At 41.6% G+C, this 19811-nt stretch overlaps 1 protein-coding gene across 9 annotated transcripts in view; it reads right to left on the bottom strand.

The window, feature by feature from the left end:
- ATP6V0A1 (ATPase H+ transporting V0 subunit a1) overlaps positions 1 to 19811 on the bottom strand; it is a 55734-nt gene that overhangs the window by 21321 nt on the left and 14602 nt on the right. For 6 of the 9 annotated variants that reach the window (XR_001299859.2, XR_001299858.2, XM_005668802.3 and 3 more), the window contains exons 6-14: positions 13954 to 14057; positions 13519 to 13645; positions 11608 to 11690; positions 10735 to 10828; positions 7825 to 8037; positions 5433 to 5583; positions 3529 to 3668; positions 2594 to 2751; positions 1746 to 1836 (exon numbers count right to left, since the gene is read on the bottom strand). Coding sequence is in view for 7 of the 9 variants with exons in the window: in XM_005668802.3 (XP_005668859.1) it covers positions 1746 to 1836; positions 2594 to 2751; positions 3529 to 3668; positions 5433 to 5583; positions 7825 to 8037; positions 10735 to 10828; positions 11608 to 11690; positions 13519 to 13645; positions 13954 to 14057 (1161 nt within the window). In the remaining 2 variants the exon portion in view is untranslated. The remainder of the gene's footprint in view (positions 1 to 1745; positions 1837 to 2593; positions 2752 to 3528; positions 3669 to 5432; positions 5584 to 7824; positions 8038 to 10734; positions 10829 to 11607; positions 11691 to 13518; positions 13646 to 13953; positions 14058 to 19811) is intronic. The other 3 variants (XM_003482977.4, XM_005668803.3, XM_021066982.1) reach the window with 1 other exon arrangement.

A 19811-nucleotide genomic window follows, 5' to 3' on the forward strand; every position in this document is an offset into this window, starting at 1 on the left:
GTGTTTTCTTGACTGAAACCCAGTGGTGCTGTTGTTCCACCTATTTTTAAATATTAATTACCTTAAGCCTTGTCACCCAAGGCCTGGACACCTGTAAAAAATTTCCTGACTGTTTTGCCTCCACTTGGCCATCAGATTATGTCTCCTAAATCATGACTCTGATGCAGTCACAAAACCTGTGCCAAAACCTCCTAGAAGTGCCACTCTAACCTCCTAGAAGTGCCATGATAAAGTACAAACTCTGTACCCTGATAAGCCAGATCTTCCACCGTGCAGCTGGCATATTTTCCTGAACTGGCCTCTTTGTGAAGAGGTCATCCTCAGTGACCTCCAACCTGAAAGCTTGTGGCTGGTTCTCTCCGTAGCCCTCGTCTTGCCTGAAGTTCTACAATTCCACACGCCTGAAGGACATAGATAACACCTGGGTGTCGTCCCACAGGCACTTTAAACTCCGTATCAACCCTCTAGGCAGCAAATGAGATGTCTGCAGACAAAACTTTGTTCCTACAGAACGCTATGTAAATGTGGGGTAATATTATTATTAGACTCCAAACTACTTGAGGGCAGGAACTATGCCTTAGAACTACGTTGATTCCCCCAGCAGACACTATGCCTTTCAGACAATAGGGATTTAGTAAATATCTGCTAAATACAAATGAGAAATGTTATTAAATCTCTAGGCCTTAGTTTCCTCATCTGTATAACACAGATAGCAGTATCTACCTGATAGAATTGTTTGGGGGTAAATCAGATATGCTGAGGGCTCAGTACAATGCCTGGCCCATAGTGAGCATTTCAGTAACATTAGCTTCTACAATAATTAAAATAATTACTTGGTATCTCCCTACCTCCGTGGTTTTGCACATAGTTCTCCTCACCTACAACAATGTGAAATATTTTTCAAAGGCCAGATTCCCATTTTTTTTTTTTTTACAAGAAACCTTAATCTTTCTTATCTATAATGGTCTGCTTTTCCTCTGGAATTCTGTAATCCTTACAGTCTAATGCTTAGACTTAAATACCCCCGCCCCTTTTTAGGCACACAATATAAAAGACATGATCATACTTTATCTGCCTAAGCATTTAAAAAAATAAATTTCTGGGATAAGTTTTTGTAACTATGTAAAGAATGGAAATCTAAAATCCATAGAAAAGAGCTATTTTTGCTTTGTTAAAACATCTACTAAAAATAAAAACCAAACTAAGTTAAACAGAAATAAACTGGGAAGGAATCTTGAAAATCAAACTTCCCAGGGTCAATATTATTAGTCGCCTCTAAAATAAGCAGTGCAGGAAAAATTATTTGGCTCCCCAAGGCATTTGGGTCTCTTGTAGCTTTAAAGTACTGGACAGCTACACTGAGGTTTTCAAAAAATATGTTATCTAACATCCAAATAACAATTTATCTTCATTTTTTTACTTTTATTTTTTTAGGGCCACACCTGCAGCATATGAAGTTCCCAGGCTAGGGGCTGAATTGGAGCTGTAGCTGCCAGCCCACTCCACAGCCAGAGCAATGCAGGATCTGAGCTGAGTCTGAAACCTACACTGCAGCTTACGGCAATGCCAGATCCTTCACCCACTGAGCAGGGCCAGGGAGCGAACCTGTGTCCTATGGTACCAGTTAGGTTTGCTACTGCTGAGCCACAATGGGAACTCCCAGTTTATCTTCATTTTAATTCTCTCACTTCTGGCTTACAGTTAAAAAATTTGGTATTAGACATACAGAAAATAAGTGCTCTTACTGGATCAATGCCAAAAGGATATGGTCCACCAAAAACTCCAAGAACAGCTGGATTCAGCTGGAGGACAGGATTCCCCCGAAGCGTCTCTTCCCTACCATGTTAGGAGAAAAGCTGCATTTATTTATTTATTTATTTATTTATTTATTTTTCTTTCCTTTTTTTTTTTTTTTTTTTTCTTTTTCTTTTTAGGGCCCCACATGCGGTATATGGAAGTTTCCAGGCTATGGGTCGAATCATAGGGCTGCAGCTCCTAGCCTATGCCACAGCCACAGGAATGCCAGATCTGAGCTGCACCTGTGACCTACACCACAGCTCACAGCAATGCCGGATCCTTAACCCACTGAGCAAGGCCAGGGATCAAACCCGCGTCCTCATGGATACTAGTTGGGTTCATTACCACTGAGCCACAAATGGGAACTCCCACATTTATTCTTTATCAAGAGAGAGAAACTATTGGGATCCACAAACTGATCCCAAAAGAAACTACCACAGCTCTCTTGACTCTTCAATGAAAGAGGAGGGATTAGCACCAGAGAGTGAGAAGGGATCAGAGATCACAAAAAGGAAAATTAAACACACATGGGAGACCAGGTAGGGAAACTGGGGAATCTGCTTTTAATTTACAAAAAGAATCAATGTGCCTAATTTAGTTTCAGTTCCTTGACACGGCTGAACAAATCACAAGCACTTCTCAGGCTGGAGCTTAAATAAGAGAAGACACTGCATTCTTCTGGAACAAAAACAGTGTCAACCATTTCCTAAAGAAGTGTTAGTTCACCACTTGTCTGGAAAACCAGAGCTGAACATGACAGGAATAAACTTTGACTTTTGGCTTCTTTGCAACTTACGTCCAATTATATCCATCGAACATTGGCCGTACGCTCCAGGATGACCCGAAGATATTAAGAGACTTGGAAAAGCAATCATTGTAGATGAGGCCAGTGTAGATGGAGAAGATACCCATCAACAGAATAATGTACCGGCCACTGAACACAGTGCTGAACATCTGGGAGCCAGAAGAAAGATGTCAATGAGACACACTCGCTGAAGCTCACATTGTGACTATGTCATTCAGAACATACCAGACCCTTCCTCTCACACCATTTATCTCATTCTGGGTCAGGGAGCTTAAAGACCAAAATACAACACTAAAAAGAAATTTACTTTCATAGCACGTGGCCTCTTTAGCATTAAAATGAACAAATGTCTCTATTCTCTAAATAGTCTCTATAACCTCTGGGTAAATTCATGGATAAAAGACGTCCACATCATAATTTTCACAGTGAATGCTTGAGAAAGTTTCAGATCAAGGCAAATATAACTGAAACATTATCTCCTTCTTGAATTAACTAGTGGTTACTGGTGGGGAGAGAGAAGGGAAGACGGGTAAGATGCGGTAGGCAGCCAAGAGGTACAAACTACTGTGCAGAAAATAAATAAGCTACAAGGAGATACTGTACAGCACAGGGAAGAGAGCCAATATTTTAATAATATAAATGGAATATAATTCATAAAAATTTTCAAACACTGTTGTACACCTGAAACTAATGTTGTAAATCAATTATATCTCAATAAATAAAAATTAAAAATAAAATAAACATTTCCATCAATCATGCTAAAGGAAAGACTGAATTACCCTTCGGTCTGCACAAATTCTTATAATTTTGCTGCCCTATGACGAGACAATGATGGTATGTAGCCAAAGATTGTAGGAGAAAAATATTAGATACATCAAGAAAATAATCAAATTATGCTTCTATCAAAAAGAAAAACAAAACATTACCTCATTCTCATTCTTCTGGGAAAGAATCCGGCTCTCCCTTAACACCATCCATACAGCAAAAAGGGTCATCAAAATGCCATGGCCAAAGTCTCCAAACATCACAGCAAATAGAAAAGGGAAAGTGATGATGGTATATGGAGCTGTAAAGAAACCAAAGAAGGAAAAGACAAAGTATGGAAAACTGCAACAACTCCCAACATAGCACATTCTTACTGTACTCTAAGGTCAATATAAGGTGACTTGTTCCCAAGCTGTTGGTCAGACTCCCAGAAAATCACCTCCAGGGCAGGATCTGCAGAGCCTCACAAGCAGCTCTGATGGCATCCCAGCTATTGCCAGGATTTTCAACAAAGAACAATACAGGAAGGAGTTCCCTAGTGGCCCAGTGGGTTAAGGACCTGGTGTTGTCATTGTAGTGGCTCTGATTACTGCTGTGGCAAGGGTTCGATCCCTGGTCCGGGAACTTCCACACGCAATGAAGGCAGCTGAAAAAAAAAAAAAAAAAAAAAAAAACAGGAAATGAAAGTTCCATCTCTAGCCTTGGTAAACAGGTGGTTTGTTCTTCCATTTCTTTTTTCTCACCCCTGAGACAATGCTCCTGGTGCAGGCCAGCTTTCCTTCCATGTGCAGCAAAGAGCTGAATAAAGCTACTGGGTAAGTGGGAGAAAGCCCAGAACCAAAGCCGAGCAGGTCCTGCAGAAGGCTCCTAACAAAAGTGAATTCTCAGACATTTGATTTAATCATTAACTCTCCCAACTAACGAGAAATCTTCCTTGCACCTTAAATGGTCAGTAAGTGCTGTATTTTCTGTCTAACGTGGAACAGAGAAGCTATTTTAAAATAACAATTATCTTGGAGGAGTTCCCTTTGTGGCTCAGTGCTTAACAAATCCGACTAGGAACCATGAGGTTGAGGGTTCGATCCCTGGCCTTGCTCAGTGGGTTAAGGATCCGGTGTTGCCGTGAGCCGTGGTGTAGGTCACAGACGCGGCTCGGATCCTGCGCTGCTGTGACTCAGGTGTAGGCCAGCAGCTACAGCTCCGATTCGACCCCTAGCCTGGGAACCTCCATATGCGGAGGCAGTGGCCCTAGAAAAGGCAAAAAAAGACAAAAAAAATTAAAATAAAATAACAATTATCTTGGAAAAAACATTTTGCTGAAAGCAGTTCCACCAAATGGTGCATGAGAGAAAGCCAGGTGTTATACAGCTGTGAGGGCAAACAGGAATCCAATCCACTGAGCTCATTCCTATAAATTTCAAATACCACCACCTCCTAAGGGAGAGCCATCCAGCCATAAAGCTCACTCCCTACATACAAACAGGCACCTCTTCACAGGAATTACACAAGTGGTAAGGTCTTGACAACATCTTTAGTTTTAAGCCAGCTGTTCTATTTCATTTAAAGTGAGGCATTAGGAGTTCCCTGGTGGCACAGAGGGTTAAGGATCAGGCATTGTCACTACATCAGCTTGAGTCATTGCTGTGGTTCAATCCCTGGCCAGGGAACTTCAGCATGCCATGGGTGGGGCCAAAAAAAAAAAAAAAAAAAACAAAGTGAGGCATTAAAAGAAATAACAAACAAAGAATAAAACCTCTAAGAGTTCCTGCTGTGGCTCAGCAGTAACGAACCTGACTAGTATCCGTGAGGACACGGGTTTGATCCCTGGCCCCGCTCAGGAGGCTAAGGATCCAGTGCTTCCATGAGCTGTGATGTAGGTAGCAGATGCGGCTTAGAATTGGCGTTGCTGGGGCTGTGGCATAAGTTGGCAGCTGCAGCTCCAATTCGACCCCCAGCCCGGGAATTTCCATATGCTGTGGGTGTGGCCCTAAAAATAAATAAATAAATGAAAAAAAACAAAAAACAAAAAAACACCTCTAGAGGGAAAAGATTCAAGCATTTTTACCCGGATTTATCTCTCGGTAAGTTCCAATTCCGTAAGCATCCACTATGTTCTGAAAGCCGCATGTGAACTTGTTGGTTTTGTTATAGGTTGGGGGAGTCTGGTTTGTCTGCATCCTGTTCAGAATGGAGGGCACGGTGGAACCACTGTGTTCCTGGGAGACATGAAGCACATGTATCAGAACTGGTCATCCTCCTAATTGCAGTGGTGGTTACCCATGAGTATATATTTATCAAAGCCCATCAAACAGCACACATAAACTATGAATATTTTCTTTCATGCAAACTATATTGCAATCTTTCCAGGCTTTGGGGAAACTGGAACTAGCTCTAAAATTTACAATGAAAGATTTAAATTAAGTCTCAGAAAGAATATTCTTACTATGAGAAAAAAAAGAATTTTACAACATGTAACCTTCACTGGAGACAGCCTTACCTGCCTGTCCACAAGTATCACTGTTCTTACCTCCTTTCACGGAAAAAGCGAAGTTATTCCTGACTTTCCTCCTTCACCACCTATTCTTAATTTCCTAATCCCTAAGCACGCTTGGTCAAAGTAGCTGACTCATCACCAGATCCAAAGGTCTTTTCTCTTACATGCAAGCCCCTGACACTGAAGATCTTCCTCTTCTGCCCACTAACCATGCCTTTCCTGTCTCTCTGCTGGCTCTTCCTCCCCTGTCTGTAACACTGTAGAGCCCCGGAGGTTCTATTATTAGCCCCTTATTTTCTCTCTGGAAGGGTCTCATTCCCTTCCAACCTCATGGAGTCCTTCCTTTTGAGAACCTATCCCACTTTCAGCTTGACATTTCCATGTGGATTTCTGTCCAGCCCCCTCAATGTTATTAAAACTGAACTTACCATCTTCCCTCTATCAATAAGTTCCTCTTGCTGAACTTTCACTTCCAATAGTGGAACCTTATTCTACCAGCCACTCAGCTTTGATGCTTCAGAAATATTTTTACTTTTCTCTCCTTGTATTTCTCCTGCACAAGTACCAAGTACACCTGTTGATACTTCCTTCAGAATGTCTCACAAACTCATCTTTATCTGCTTTTCCCACTGCCACATCTTACCACAGGGGTCATTATCACTACTCTGTGTTGACAATAACCTCCTAACTGACCCCTCACCTCTAGACTCTCTCTACTCCAATCCAACCCAGATACTGTCAATGAATTACTCTTTTAAAACTGCTTCTATCATGTCTTTTCACAGCTAATTAATTTCCACTGCCCCTCCACTTCCTCTGGGGTAAAATTTAAACCCACTAACCTGGTATTAAAAACCCTTCACAATTAGGTTCCAGTTTACCCAACCCAGGTTTACCTTCTGCTCTTTTAGCTCACCTGTTACAATTTCTGTTTTGGCCCAGCCACACATGTTGTACTGTACTTTCTGCCTTTGTCCCTGATTCTTTTTTGGTGGTGGTGGTGGTTGGAGGAGGCATGCCCGCAGCATGTGAAAGTTCCTAGGCCAGGTATCAAACCTATACCATGGCAGTAACCTGAGCCACTGTGGTGACAATGCCAGATCCTTAACTGCTGAGCCACCAGGGAACTCCAATACTGTTTTCTTCATCGTTGCCAATAATATCTTACCTATTCTTCAAAGGCCTCAGTAAATGTCACCTTTTAAAGCTTTTTCTAATCATTCTAGTTGGAAAAGCTAGCACCTTCCTTCCCTCCACAGACAAATGACTCTCCTGTATGTTCACACATCAGTCCCTCCAAGATATGTGAGGGCTTATTTTTTACATCTCTACACCTCTTGGCTCCTTGACTATGCCTAGGACAGGGTGCAAGCTCTAATTAAGTACTAACTGGAACTGTGAGGGTTATGCTATGGAACTAGTCTAATGGACAGAGAAAGTGGTTCGGGAAATTCATGATTCTGGTCATGAGCTAGCCTAAAGGGTCATGGATATGATCAAATGATTTAATCTTTTATTTTTTTTTTTTGTCTTTTTGCCTTTTCTAGGGCTGCTTCCCGCGGCATATGGAGGTTCCCAGGCTAGGGGTCTAATTAGAGCTGTAGCCGCTGGCCTACACCACAGCCACAGCAACACGGGATCCGAGCCGCGTCTTTGACCTACGCCACAGCTCACAGCAACGCTGGAACCTTAACCCACTGAGCAAGGCCAGGGATCGAACCTGCAACCTTAAGGTTCCTAGTCGGATTCATTAACCACTGTGCCACGACAGGAACTCCATTTAATCTTTTTTGAATTGCAATTTCTACATTTGGAAAATAAGGGTACATGAAATATACTGCCAGGATACAAGATGAGTATATCAAAGAATGCTGAGACTAAAAATGTCACAAAGATGTAACTGATCAATAGGAACCTCTCTCTTCCTGGCTGCAGGCTGCACTACTAGCTGTGGGGGACTCACCGTGCCCCTTCTGAGTGCAAACTGGATGGAGTCAAGGTCAGTGACAGGGCACCAGACCTCCGCAATCAAGCACTTCTGGGTCACGTCTATGTTGCACAGGTTCAAAGTATGGTAGATGGCCTTCATCTTCCGCACCTTGATGAACCAGACTCGGATGTTCTTAGCAGCCGCCTGCAGGACCCTCTGGCGGTGATCCTCTGTTTGATTCAGAACCTTTTGGGAGAGAAAGGAGCAAGAGAGGGATCCTACCAATATCCTTAGATTTAGGATATGAAGAGCAAAGAGGCACAGCTTTCTGAGAAAGGTTGCTGGCAATCTGGTTTTTTTCCTTCTTCAGGCTAGAATGGCTTTTGTTTTATTTTGTTTTTAAAGAAATTAGAGTTCCAATTACTAACATTTTTATTTAGCTTCGAGCTAAAGAGAAATCTGAGAAAACAGTTTTAGCTTTTCTCTCTACAGTTAATCTCACCAAATCCATGGCAAAACAGCGTAGGTCACTGGCTTTTATCTGGATCATTAAAGAGCCACGACTTTCCACGTGGAGCCTGTGACTGAGACTGGAAGACGTCAGCTTCACAGCCCCAGGAGCAGACCAAGGTGTCAAATCCATACTTAAGAACAGCAAGCTGCAGAAGGCCCTGCACATAAGCCAGCATCAGGGCACATGGGACAGAGGCACTGCTGACTGCCATTGCTGCCTATGCCAAGACAGACTCTGTGCCAGGGAGGAGGAGAAGACGCAGACACCTCGGCCTTTAGAAGGCATTTCCACTGTCACATACCACTGACAGCATGGAGCTGATCAGGCTTTATTTTCCGGTCAGGCTTCTTGGAGGGAAAGAGTTTCACAGCTGGTCCTTTGGAAATGGTAGAGAATTCCCCTGGAGGAATCACCTGGCCAAGGCCAGAATGGGAGGAAGGGCAGGGACACTTTCCATTCTACTGCCTCATTTATCACCAAACGTTTAACATCTGTCTAGAGCCGAAGGGGAGCGAAGTCAAAATTGGGCAAGCAACCCACCACTCACATTTCTGCCCGAGAATCTATCTTAAATCTCCACATTTGTCTGAGGAGGAATAAAATGACGTATTAATCATTTTGGCACAAGTCTCCATCACAGCTGACTTTTCAAGTCAGTCTAGGAAAAAAGTAGTAACTGCTCCCTGAGAAACTGTCTTGGGCAGTAGAAAGTAACTTCCACAAGAGGTTTACAAAAAAAAGAACAAAGGTACTTTCTCTCCTTCTGGCTGTTGACAATTTCACAATTATTATTTAAACTTCTGAAAGGATACTACATAAACTTGCAAGCAATGTTTCATTTGCTTTTCTTTTTCCCTATCCCCTACCCCCACACCTCACTACTTGATACTCAAGCTCTTTTTATTTTTTTTAATATAATGATTTTTATTTTTTTTTCCATCATAGCTGGTTTAAAGCTCTTTTTAAATTTTAGTTCATACAGTTGGGTGTTTTAAAAAGTAAAATTCTAGTCATTTATAATTATATTGCATTATTATTTTTTTTTAATGACTGCACTCATGGCATACAGAAGTTTCTGGGCCAGGAATTGAATCTGAGCTACAGCTGCAACCTACACCGCAGCTGTGGCAACCCTGAATCCTTTAACCCATTGAGCTGGGCTGGGGATTGAACCCACACCTCTGCAGCAAGTCGAGCTGCTGCAGTCAGATTCTTAGCCCACTATGCCACAGTGGGAACTCCTGCACATGCTCTTTAAAATCTACCACAAGCCTACCTCCTAAGAACGGAGAGAATAGCCCTAGAACACAGACTGTACTAATACGGCTTACTGCCGAATAGCAGTTCTTTTTTTTTTTTTTTTTTTTTTTTGTCTTTTGTTGTTGTTGCTATTTCTTGGGCCGCTCCCGCGGCATATGGAGGTTCCCAGGCTAGGGGTTGAATCGGAGCTGTAGCCACTGCCCTACGCCAGAGCCACAGCAACACGGGATCCGAGCCGCGTCTGTAACCTACACCACAGCTCACGGCAACACCGGATGGTTAACCCACTGAGCAAGGGCAGGGACCGAACCCGCAACCTCATGGTTCCTAGTCGGATTCATTAACCACTGCGCCACGACGGGAACTCCCGAATAGCAGTTCTTAAAACATTCTCTTCCTTTGGTTAAACAGTTATGTGCATCTGAAAGGAGCTGGCAATACATCAAGTTGGTGGGTCATATATACAACAGCGTTGGAGGGAAAGATGAGAAAAGATGTTGAAATGGGAGTTACAACATATCTCTGACAATTCTGCCACTGCTGAGAAGAACTGCCTTTGGGATTAAGTATGTTTATCAATGTTTAAGGGGGCAATCACCACACTCTAATGACAGGGAACAAGGCTCCAACTGGGTACCCTCTTCCTTACGTGAATGCAAATGTCATGACTCCTTCCTTAGAGCCCTGTGACAACCCACGGTGTGTGCAAACCACACACACTGCGATTTGGTAAAAATCTAACGAAGTCTCTTCTAGGGTACAAGAGTTACACCAGGACTCTGTGGTTCAGATCCATGGTGACCAGAAAGGTACATACCAAGCTGTTAAGAGTGGCTGCCTCTGGAGGCAGAGTTTGAGTGTGAGAGGCAGAACTGACTTTATACGTACTTCTGTATTATTTGATTTACTTTCTTAACTAAGTTTACTTTGTTAGATTCATGAGGAGGGGACTTCATACGCACAGCACCCCTGTCTTATTTGAAGATGACTAACGCCATTGTCAAGTCATCCCCCATTGAAGCTGGGGAAAAGTTTCAGCGAATGACTTAACAGCAAAATAAAAGTATCCTGAGCTGCTGCAGGTGCTAATAAGTTAATTGTTAGTGTCTCAGGGTTGTCTTCTGTAACAGCATTTTACAAAAACAAATCCCCTCCAGGCCTCTGTGTACCATTTGGAGATCGTCAATCCTGGTATTAACTCCAGAAGCCATTTCCTTCCTCTCCTGTGGCGTCTCAGGACAGGGATAGAGTGAGGCCCGGAACCTGGAATGTACAGACAAGCCTAAGGAACAATGGAATTTCTGAACCTGGCCAATTTTAACAGTCTCAGAAAGTAATCCTAACTTACTAGAAGGACCAAAACAGGATTAGTTCAAACTGATGCACTGATCAATAATAACTATTTATGGGAAGGAGTCTAGAGACAGAGCAACAACATCTGAACTCTCTTGACATTCTCATAGCTTTTTTTTTTTTTTTTTTTTTTTTTTTTTTTGCCTTTTTGCCTTTTTGGCTATGCCCACGGCATGCAGAAATTCCAGAGCCAGGCAGTGAGCCACAGCAGGGACCCAAGCCACAACAGTGATAACCCTGGGTCTTTACCCCAGTGAGCCACAAGGAACTCCTCTCTGTAGCTTTTAAACTCCTTTAAAGAAAGAAAGAAAAAGTGATACAAATTACATTATAAATTGCTAGAGAAAAAAGGCACAGAAAAAAGATCTTGTGGGCAAAATTTCAGAAAAGTTAAGGGCATGGTGCCTATGATACACGGCTAGGTATGCAGACCCATTGTCCCAGAACAATGTAGAATTTGTAAACCATGAGTCTTAATTTCTTTTTTCCAAGGAAAGGAAACTGATTTTGATGGTCTTTTTAAAAAATAAACTTGGGCCATTTCTAATTGTTTAAAATAACATTAACGTCATTAAAAGATACATTCACCATGTCGAGAGGTAGACTAATAGGCTTTGTGCTTCACCATTCTATAGGCTTAATAGTTAGGTAGCAAGGCTGCACCCTTGGGGGAGGCATGATTTTCTTACCCCTCACAGATTTTCTTGACTCTGTTTTTCAGCTGATCGCCTTGGAAGAAAATGATGAACACAGACTTGTGCACGTAGTCTCCCTAGGCCCCAAACCAAAAACCGAGAAATCAGACGTGATCCAGAAGAACACTTCTTCAATAACTTACTTTCTTGGTGATAAAGAAACAACTGGAATCCTTTAAGGACATGGCAACCCTGTACCTTAACTATTATCCTCAATCCACTTCTGAAGCTCCAATACACGAACATTTGCCCTGTAATGTCTAGTTCACAAAAGTCTTTCTGGTCTTGTCTTTAGACTCAACCAGAAGTCTGCCTGACACAGATGCTAAGATGATTCTCTTCTTAGTAGAATTTAGTCCTACTTATCGGTTCAACTTTAGATCTTATATTGCCTAAATAACATGAGGACAGAGAAGAGGAAAGAGAGGAAGCCATTCCTTCTTGTTCCCATGCTGGACACTCCAGACAGAGGGGACTGAATAACTACAAGGAACTGAGTAGCTGGGAAGGAGGAACGCTGATGTAGGATCTCATGATCTGTGCTAATTTAGACCTTAGGGGGCAGAGAGGAAGGTGTTCCATTCCAAACGCCAAGTTTACACCTGAGGTATGATGCAAGGACTAGTAGGAAAGATCAGGGAAATAAGCTGTACTGGGTGTTAACCGGGACTGTCTCTGGTTGCATTTTCTCCTATAGAGTTTTTAATAACAGGAAAACAAAACTTTGGAAGGATGAAGAGGGGTGAAGAAAGTACGGCTCAGGACTCTTAAATCCCTAAGTTCTCTAGGAATAAACTAGAATACATTCTTTGTGCAGCTGCCCTGTTGCAGATAGCCAGATACTCTCTTTCCTCAATTTGTTTCTGTTGCCCAGATAAAATAACATTTCTGTTGCCCAGGAACCTGGCTAATTATTCCTGAGAACAGCTCCACACTAGGTGTGACTGCTGACTGCAATGTCTCCACGACCAGGACAGCCTTCAGTAAGACTATATAACACTGCCCCTCGGGTAAGGAGACTCACTGTAACCCAAGTGTCACCACACTCCTCCTCAGTGCCGAGGGTAAAATCCATTTACCAGGATTATTCACATGACCCACCCACTCTGAGATGTCTCATAACTCAATCTCTCTTCTTAGGTTGAAAAAAGAATACTAATTTAAGACACCCAAAAGATAACTGAGAACATTAAAAACCAACTCTAGACTTCTAAATAAGACTAATAAAAAGGTGAAGTAAATTTTTGGCAGAACATTTAATCTTCTTTGCTTGTCATCCGCGAAATCAGGACTCACCATACTAAATGTAAGTTTAGATTAAGAACTCTCTCCCACTATGTCACAAGCCAAGATGTAAAGCTGTTCCTACCTTCCAAAGCGCTGGGTGGGGAAGATCATCCTATCTTGCGTAATAGAAATCTTTAAGTTCCTAACTCTCCCAACAAGCAAGCAGACAAAAAATTTTACCAGCTAAAGTTTTATCAACTAATAAAGGTCACAGTTTAGGAATTCTCTCCTCTTTCTATACATGGCTGTTACCAAACCTGGAACCAGACATCTTGCTTTAAGCTAATTTTCATAGAAAATTTTCTTTTGGTCCCAGAAAAGTAACAGAAAATGTATAGAGTTAAAGACTGAAATAACTGGGAAAAAACATATTTCCAATCCATATAATACCTATAAGAGTAAAGCTGGGAAATGCGTACGTATACATCATGTATACATCATATGGACGCAGACAATGGAGGGAGAGGGAAAGAGCAGTTCACTAAATTCACAGATCAAAGCAAGGTAAACGTAAGGGCCCCTCTGTTGGGGAGTCAGGCTCAGGTGGCACCTGGTGCATTCCTGCTCTGAGCTCCCTTTATAAGACCTACTCCACGGGACACAATTTCCTTGTCTTACAGTCACAGGATCCTCCAGGGGGTTCTCGATTTCAGCCTGCCGCAGGAACACATTCCCCCGGCACACCCGCCAAAGCATGCGCTCAAAAGTAGGGATGCGCTCGCGGTTAATCACACCAGCCACGAAGCTGTGGGGAGAAGAGCCACATTGGGAACGATTCTATGCCATGGGAAGGGAGGAAGGTGAGAGGAGGGGGCAAAGAGGACAAACAGCAGGCTACACATTGCTGTGTCTAAAGGGCTGCCAAAGTCTGGACTCAGCAGAGGGCTGACAGAACAACTCAGGAACTGAATCCAAAGTGACTTAGGAATACCTCACACCGGGCTCAGAAGAGAGAGCATCCTGGAAGCAGGTGAACGCCTAGCCTCACTCCTCTTTTGAACAACAAAAATGAACATGACTCTACTGAGTACAGAGGGTTGAAGTGGTACTTACCCGAGTCTTAAAGGCGTGCCTCTTCCCATCTCGTTTGGCTCCAGGAGGGAGGACGACTCTTCCAACAGGTCTGGATCCGCCATCTGCTGATGATGCAATTCAGCCTGAATTCACAAATCAATTAATATCTAATGAAAATAGTTAGTGGCATGCAGGGAACGAGGAACCAGGAGATAAGTTCAGAAAATAAAGATGGAAAAAAAAAAAAAACCACCAAAAGAGAAGAGACATACCCACAAAAAGAAGACAAGAAGAATAGGGGAAGAAAACAAAGGAAAGAAACAGGGTAAAGAAAGCACAACTGCCCCAGTAAAGCATCTGGGGAAATGGTTGTAGAAATAAGGAATAAGGAAAAAAACATTAAATGATGGTGACACCTGTATAAATCTGTTACTTGGTGGAAACCATTTTTCTCATTGCTTCCCTGAATGAGCCAGGAAAGTACCAGGAAATACCTCTGCCTGAGGATAGAAGCTGAAGTGTTCCTTTTGAGCAAAAACAAGGCTGCTCTGCAGATATGTTCAACTTCAAATTTCTAGGCAGCTACAAACTAGAATTTTCCTGTGTGAGAATATGAAAGATGGAGACTCACTCTCCGAGGAAGAAAGCAAGGCGCCATCACTGACTTGAACAGGAAAAAGGGAAGACTCCAGATTTAACAACTCGGAACATGTGAACTCTCAGCCTGGTCATTGCAAAACATGCTCCAAACCTCGGGACTTAAAAAGAGTATTTCTTTCTCCAAAAGGATAAGCAGCACAATAGCTGGGCAGGCATGAGCCTCCACTGCATCCATAAAAGGATGGAAAAGTAAAAACATATCTAATGTCCTAGTTTCTAACAGGGAATCTAGGAATACTAAAACATTACATAGGTTTTACAGTTTAAGGATTCTTGAGAACATAGCTTAAGCCAACAATTTAAAGCAAGTGAAGTGAAGAGAAACAGATAATAAGCCGATACAGAGCATGTGGACTCGTTTGATGGTTTAGCTTTAAAATGATTTCCACCACGACAGTTTATACATAAAATGAAGGAGGAGCGGGTCCTTCTCAGATGGAGGTCTATCTACATTTCCTAGCCTCTCTCCACACAGTCCACTTCCTCACCTTTCTTCTCCTTAGGAAAGAGAAGCTGCTCTAAAAAATGAAGGCCAACTGACTTCTCCACTGTCTGATCTCCTTAACTTCAAAATCTATGCACTACTTGTCTGACCAAAGACTACAAGTCAGCCAGAATAATCTTCCTTTTCAAAAGAAAAACTAAACGAGAAGTCAGGAGAATTTTTCCCTATCATTTTCACTCCAAATTTCAATTTGATTCTACTCCTGTCAATACTGCTATCAACAAAAGCCACATGGGGAACTTACTTGATAAAGTCACAGGACCAGAAATGTAAAGTCAGAGGGTAAGGGGTGGGGTACAGAGAAATACTGTAGTGAGATATGGAAAATGTTAAGATTAGATAAAGGGGGCACAGGGCACCACTTGCTGTCAAATGGAAGTTTGGGGACTCTTTTTGTTTCTACTTAAATCAGCTGACTGCAAGCCACAGGCAACGTGCTTTGAGGATCCAGATGACTACTGCATTTCAATTTGCTCTTAGAATGTCCCTTGGTGAAAACCAGGGAAACTGACTACTACTCACAAGACTCCTGCCTACTTTCTTATATGGTTCACCAGACCTGGTAAGTAAACCCTAAAGATCAGACTCAGTGTAAACACATGTGCTCTAAAGGGGACAACTTATGGAACAGCAAATAGTGCTTAGCAACTAGACTATACCTAGGAATCTCTGGGAATTTAAAAATGGACAAAATTCAGTAGAATTACAATTAAATAGAAATTTGCAATAACATTCTAATTAATAATTTCAGTATTTCATACTTAAGAATCCTAAGTCTTAGAGAAGAAAATAAACTTTTTCAAATGAAATAACTGTGCCTGGTTAAAAAAAAAAAACAAACTACCATGTCCAGAACCACTAACTGAGATTGTAAAGCAATACCTAAAACCATGTCATCAAGTATAAAAATCCTAATCTGGGTTCTCTAATAAAAGTACTGCCAAGGTTTTTCTAAAATACTTGGTAGGCCCTCTGGTTTATCCCTTCCCCCAGGAAGAATACTAAAAACATGCCTTGAAAAAGGACGTAGAATTTCAGTCATTCTATTTCTATTCTCCAGTATAAGCAGCACATGCAGTTCAAGCTAAGTTAACTGCCAAGAGCAAACACTTTTATTTCTCTCTATGCTGAGAAAGAAATTACATTTCATCACCTAAGGTATTCACTCAAGCCCCAAAGGAGACGGCAGATGGGAAAGAAAAGTAAAGAAAGCAGATGGATGGAAAACTCAGAAGGAAAGGAAGGCAGGGATCTGCATGCCATTAACCATTACTTTTCCAGTCTTCTTTACGCTTTCATATGTTATGGTGCTTATGGTAAAAGATGCAGAGAAATCTCTCCAGCTCTTACAGTTCTTCATAAGCAAGAAGACTGAGAAAAGGATAATCATTAACAAGTCATTTTAAATGCTCTGGATAAGAAATGGCTAAACTGAATTTGTAATCATCATAGATCATAAAAATATTCAATATATGTTCCCTTCTCCCTTTCTACACACCTCACCAATCATAACCCCTGATCAGAAAGAGTCATTTTCTGATTTAGCCATTTTCTGCTAACTCCTTATTGTAAATTACTGGTCATATTCACCAAATTATGTTAAAAAGAGGGGCTTAAAATTGGAAGTGTTTCAGGCCATTTGCAAACATTATAATCTCAGGCATGGAAGAAAGTCTAATGAAAAGACCTACATTTCTGAGATTTGAGAGCTCCGTTTCCTTATTTTGTGCATTATGTAAAGCAATGTGCACTCACATGTGACTTGGGCCTAACTCTGTGAGGCCTTGTTTCCTATCAAGGCAGTGACACCTGAGACCACTGTTTGGCTACCGAAAGGGACCTGGCTGAGACTGTGAGCTAATGGCAAAAGCGGGCAAGACACTATGCACTAGGAGAGAAAAGGAAGAGTGGTTCATACCAGAAGACTCTTAACACTGGAATGAGAGGGACAGATGATGGAAGCAGCAGAATCTCTCAGAGCCAAAGTCATGCTCAAACATACTTCCAGAGAGTTCCCTGGTGGTCTAGTGGTTAGGATTCAGAGCTTTCACCACTGAGGCCTGGATTTAATCCCCGGTCTGAGAACTGAGAGCCCACATTAAGCTGCTGCACAACTCAGCCAAAAAAAAAAGCACTTCCAGAGATGGAAAAAAAAAAAAAAAAAAAAGATTTGGATTTGCACAAGTAGGAGAGGAAAAACAATGCAAAATGCATAGGCATGAAAGTCATAAAGACTTAGATAAACATACTGCTCAGGATTGCCATTTCCTATTTAGACCTATTAATCACAAAGAAAATTCCTAAACCCATAGCTACAATCTAAAAACCTTATATCATCTTCCCAAGCAGTTCCTCTTATTTTGTTTTTATTATTTTTAATTATAAAATTAACAGTTTAAATAATTATTTCCCTTAAGGGAGTCCATTTGTCAGCCTATTCAGAATTTTGCCCAGAACGAACTAGACTAGGAAGCCTGTCCCAATTCTTAAACTCAGCAGGTTATGAAAAAAGGAGAGGGTATAAAAGAATTAAGTTCCAAATAATGATAAAAGTAGCTGAGCTTTGATCTTGAGGCCAGATTTACTTTCGATCTATGGGCAGTAGGTTGGACATATATAGAAAAGCACACATCTGTGAGCACAGAGAGGCAGTGCTCCTGATATGACTAAGTGATATATTTCTTGAACATTGGGACCATATCTTATGTGTCACAGGAGTAGGTGCTCATCAAATGCACCAACAATTCACATTAATTCTGTGAAATAATGAATATAAATACAACAATGTTTAGGCAGTGAGTATACTGGGATTCCAGATTCTTTGTTCATCAAAGCCATTTGGCATAAGTGGCCATGCCTGCTGCAAAAGATCTGAAACACTTGGAAAGAGTTAATCACACTGTCCCACACCCTCTAATTTGATGATATCGGGGACTGGTGAAAGAAGTTACCATCAGTCTCAAACTTTCAACGCAGCGAGAAAACTCAATATTCACAGCAGCCCTCTCCTGTTAGGCAGCCAGATCCTGATTCTCAGGAGGACCTGGCTGTTAAATTCATAGGAACTTTCCCCCTTCCCCTTGCTCTAGCAGATCTTCTTAATTAGCATGGCTTCTCTGAGTCAAATCCGTAGTTACTGAGGAATGTATCATATCTTCAGCTGACTTTCTCTAGTCCTGTGGTTCTCACACCAGCATGCCTTAGAATCACCTTGCGAAAACAGACTGCTGGGCCCCACCCTCGGAGTTTCTGACTGAATAAATGTGGTATGAGGACTGAAGAGTTGCATTCGGACCTGTTCCCAGGTGAGGCTGATGTTGCTGGTTGGCAAATCTCTGCTCTAGGCTACAGAACTAGGGAGAGTTGTTTTTTCCTCAAAAGAAATTAAAACTGAAGGCATATCAGAAGCTGACTAAAATGGCCTTCTATCTTTTAAAAGCTTTGCTAATTTTTGTTGTTGTGGTTGAGCAAAGGAAATAAAGAACTTACGGAAAGGCACACTGAGCAATGACTGGGACACTCTCTTAAATGTCTGATGTTGCTAATCTGGTGGCAAAAGACACCTATAAAAAGGAGAGCTGCCCTTTTTATAAAAAGGGCATGTCCAGGCTGAGCACCAAGACTCCTCTCCCGGTTTAATTAGGAGAAGGAAGTCTTCTGAAAGCTTTGTCCCAAATCTTTTCCATGGGGTCGTCTCAGCAAGTTGTCATCTGGCAACTTGGTTATCTATATTTTATTTTATTTACTATAATTTTTTTTTAAATTTATGGCCACACCCACAGCTTATGGAGGTTCCTGGGCCAGGGACTGAATCCAAGCTGCAATTGCAATCTACACCACAGCTGTGGCAACGCCAAATCCTTTAACCAACTGCACTGGGCTGGAGTGCAAACCCTGCCTCCACAGTGAGCTGAGCCACTATAGTCAGATTCTTAACCACTGTGCCATGGTGGGAACTCCAGTTACCTACTTCTTTTTGTCTCTATCTTTTTAGGGCTACACCCACAGCATATGGAAGTTCCCAGGCTAGGAGTCTAATCGGAGTTACAGCTGCCAACCTACACCACAGCTCACAGCAACACTGGATCCTTAATCCTCTGATGGAGGCTAAGGATCGAATCTGCAACCTCATGGTTCCTAGTCGGATTTGCTTCCGCTGTGCCACAACGGGAACTCCCAGTTACCTACGTTTTAAACCCAGGAACTTATTAACATTTTTCCCTACAGGGTGATGGAATTGAGTTTATATGAAAATCTACCAATATTTCCATATGACATCAAGAGAAGCTCTTGAAAAATTAAATGCTGTCTGAAGTACCTGAAAACATGCTCAAAGGTTGACAAGCAAACATAGAGGATAAAAATTAAAATTTAATGACAAAAGGCTTAGGAGATTCAACCTTTGTTATAATTTCATGTATAACCAAATGTTTCTTATTGCTTCAACTTTAACCTTAAGCATATACTTACCTTAAAATATCATGTAAAAATTTCATCTAACTATGTTATACAACTACTTTAGAGTTCCTTTCCCCATCTTGAGATGAAAAATTGCTGAAAATGCAAAAATATACAAAACCATGGCTGGCTATGTACTTCATGAAAAATGGAACACAATCTGACATTTCTTCAACTAAAACTGGGTGCAAAAATGGCATTGCTTTCAAACTAGCAAATTAAAATAATTACTGGAATAAAAATATGGCCCACTTGTGCTGGTACAATATCAGCT

This window comes from Sus scrofa, chromosome 12 (assembly GCF_000003025.6).
Source record: "Sus scrofa isolate TJ Tabasco breed Duroc chromosome 12, Sscrofa11.1, whole genome shotgun sequence".
Taxonomy (NCBI): Eukaryota; Metazoa; Chordata; class Mammalia; order Artiodactyla; family Suidae; genus Sus; species Sus scrofa.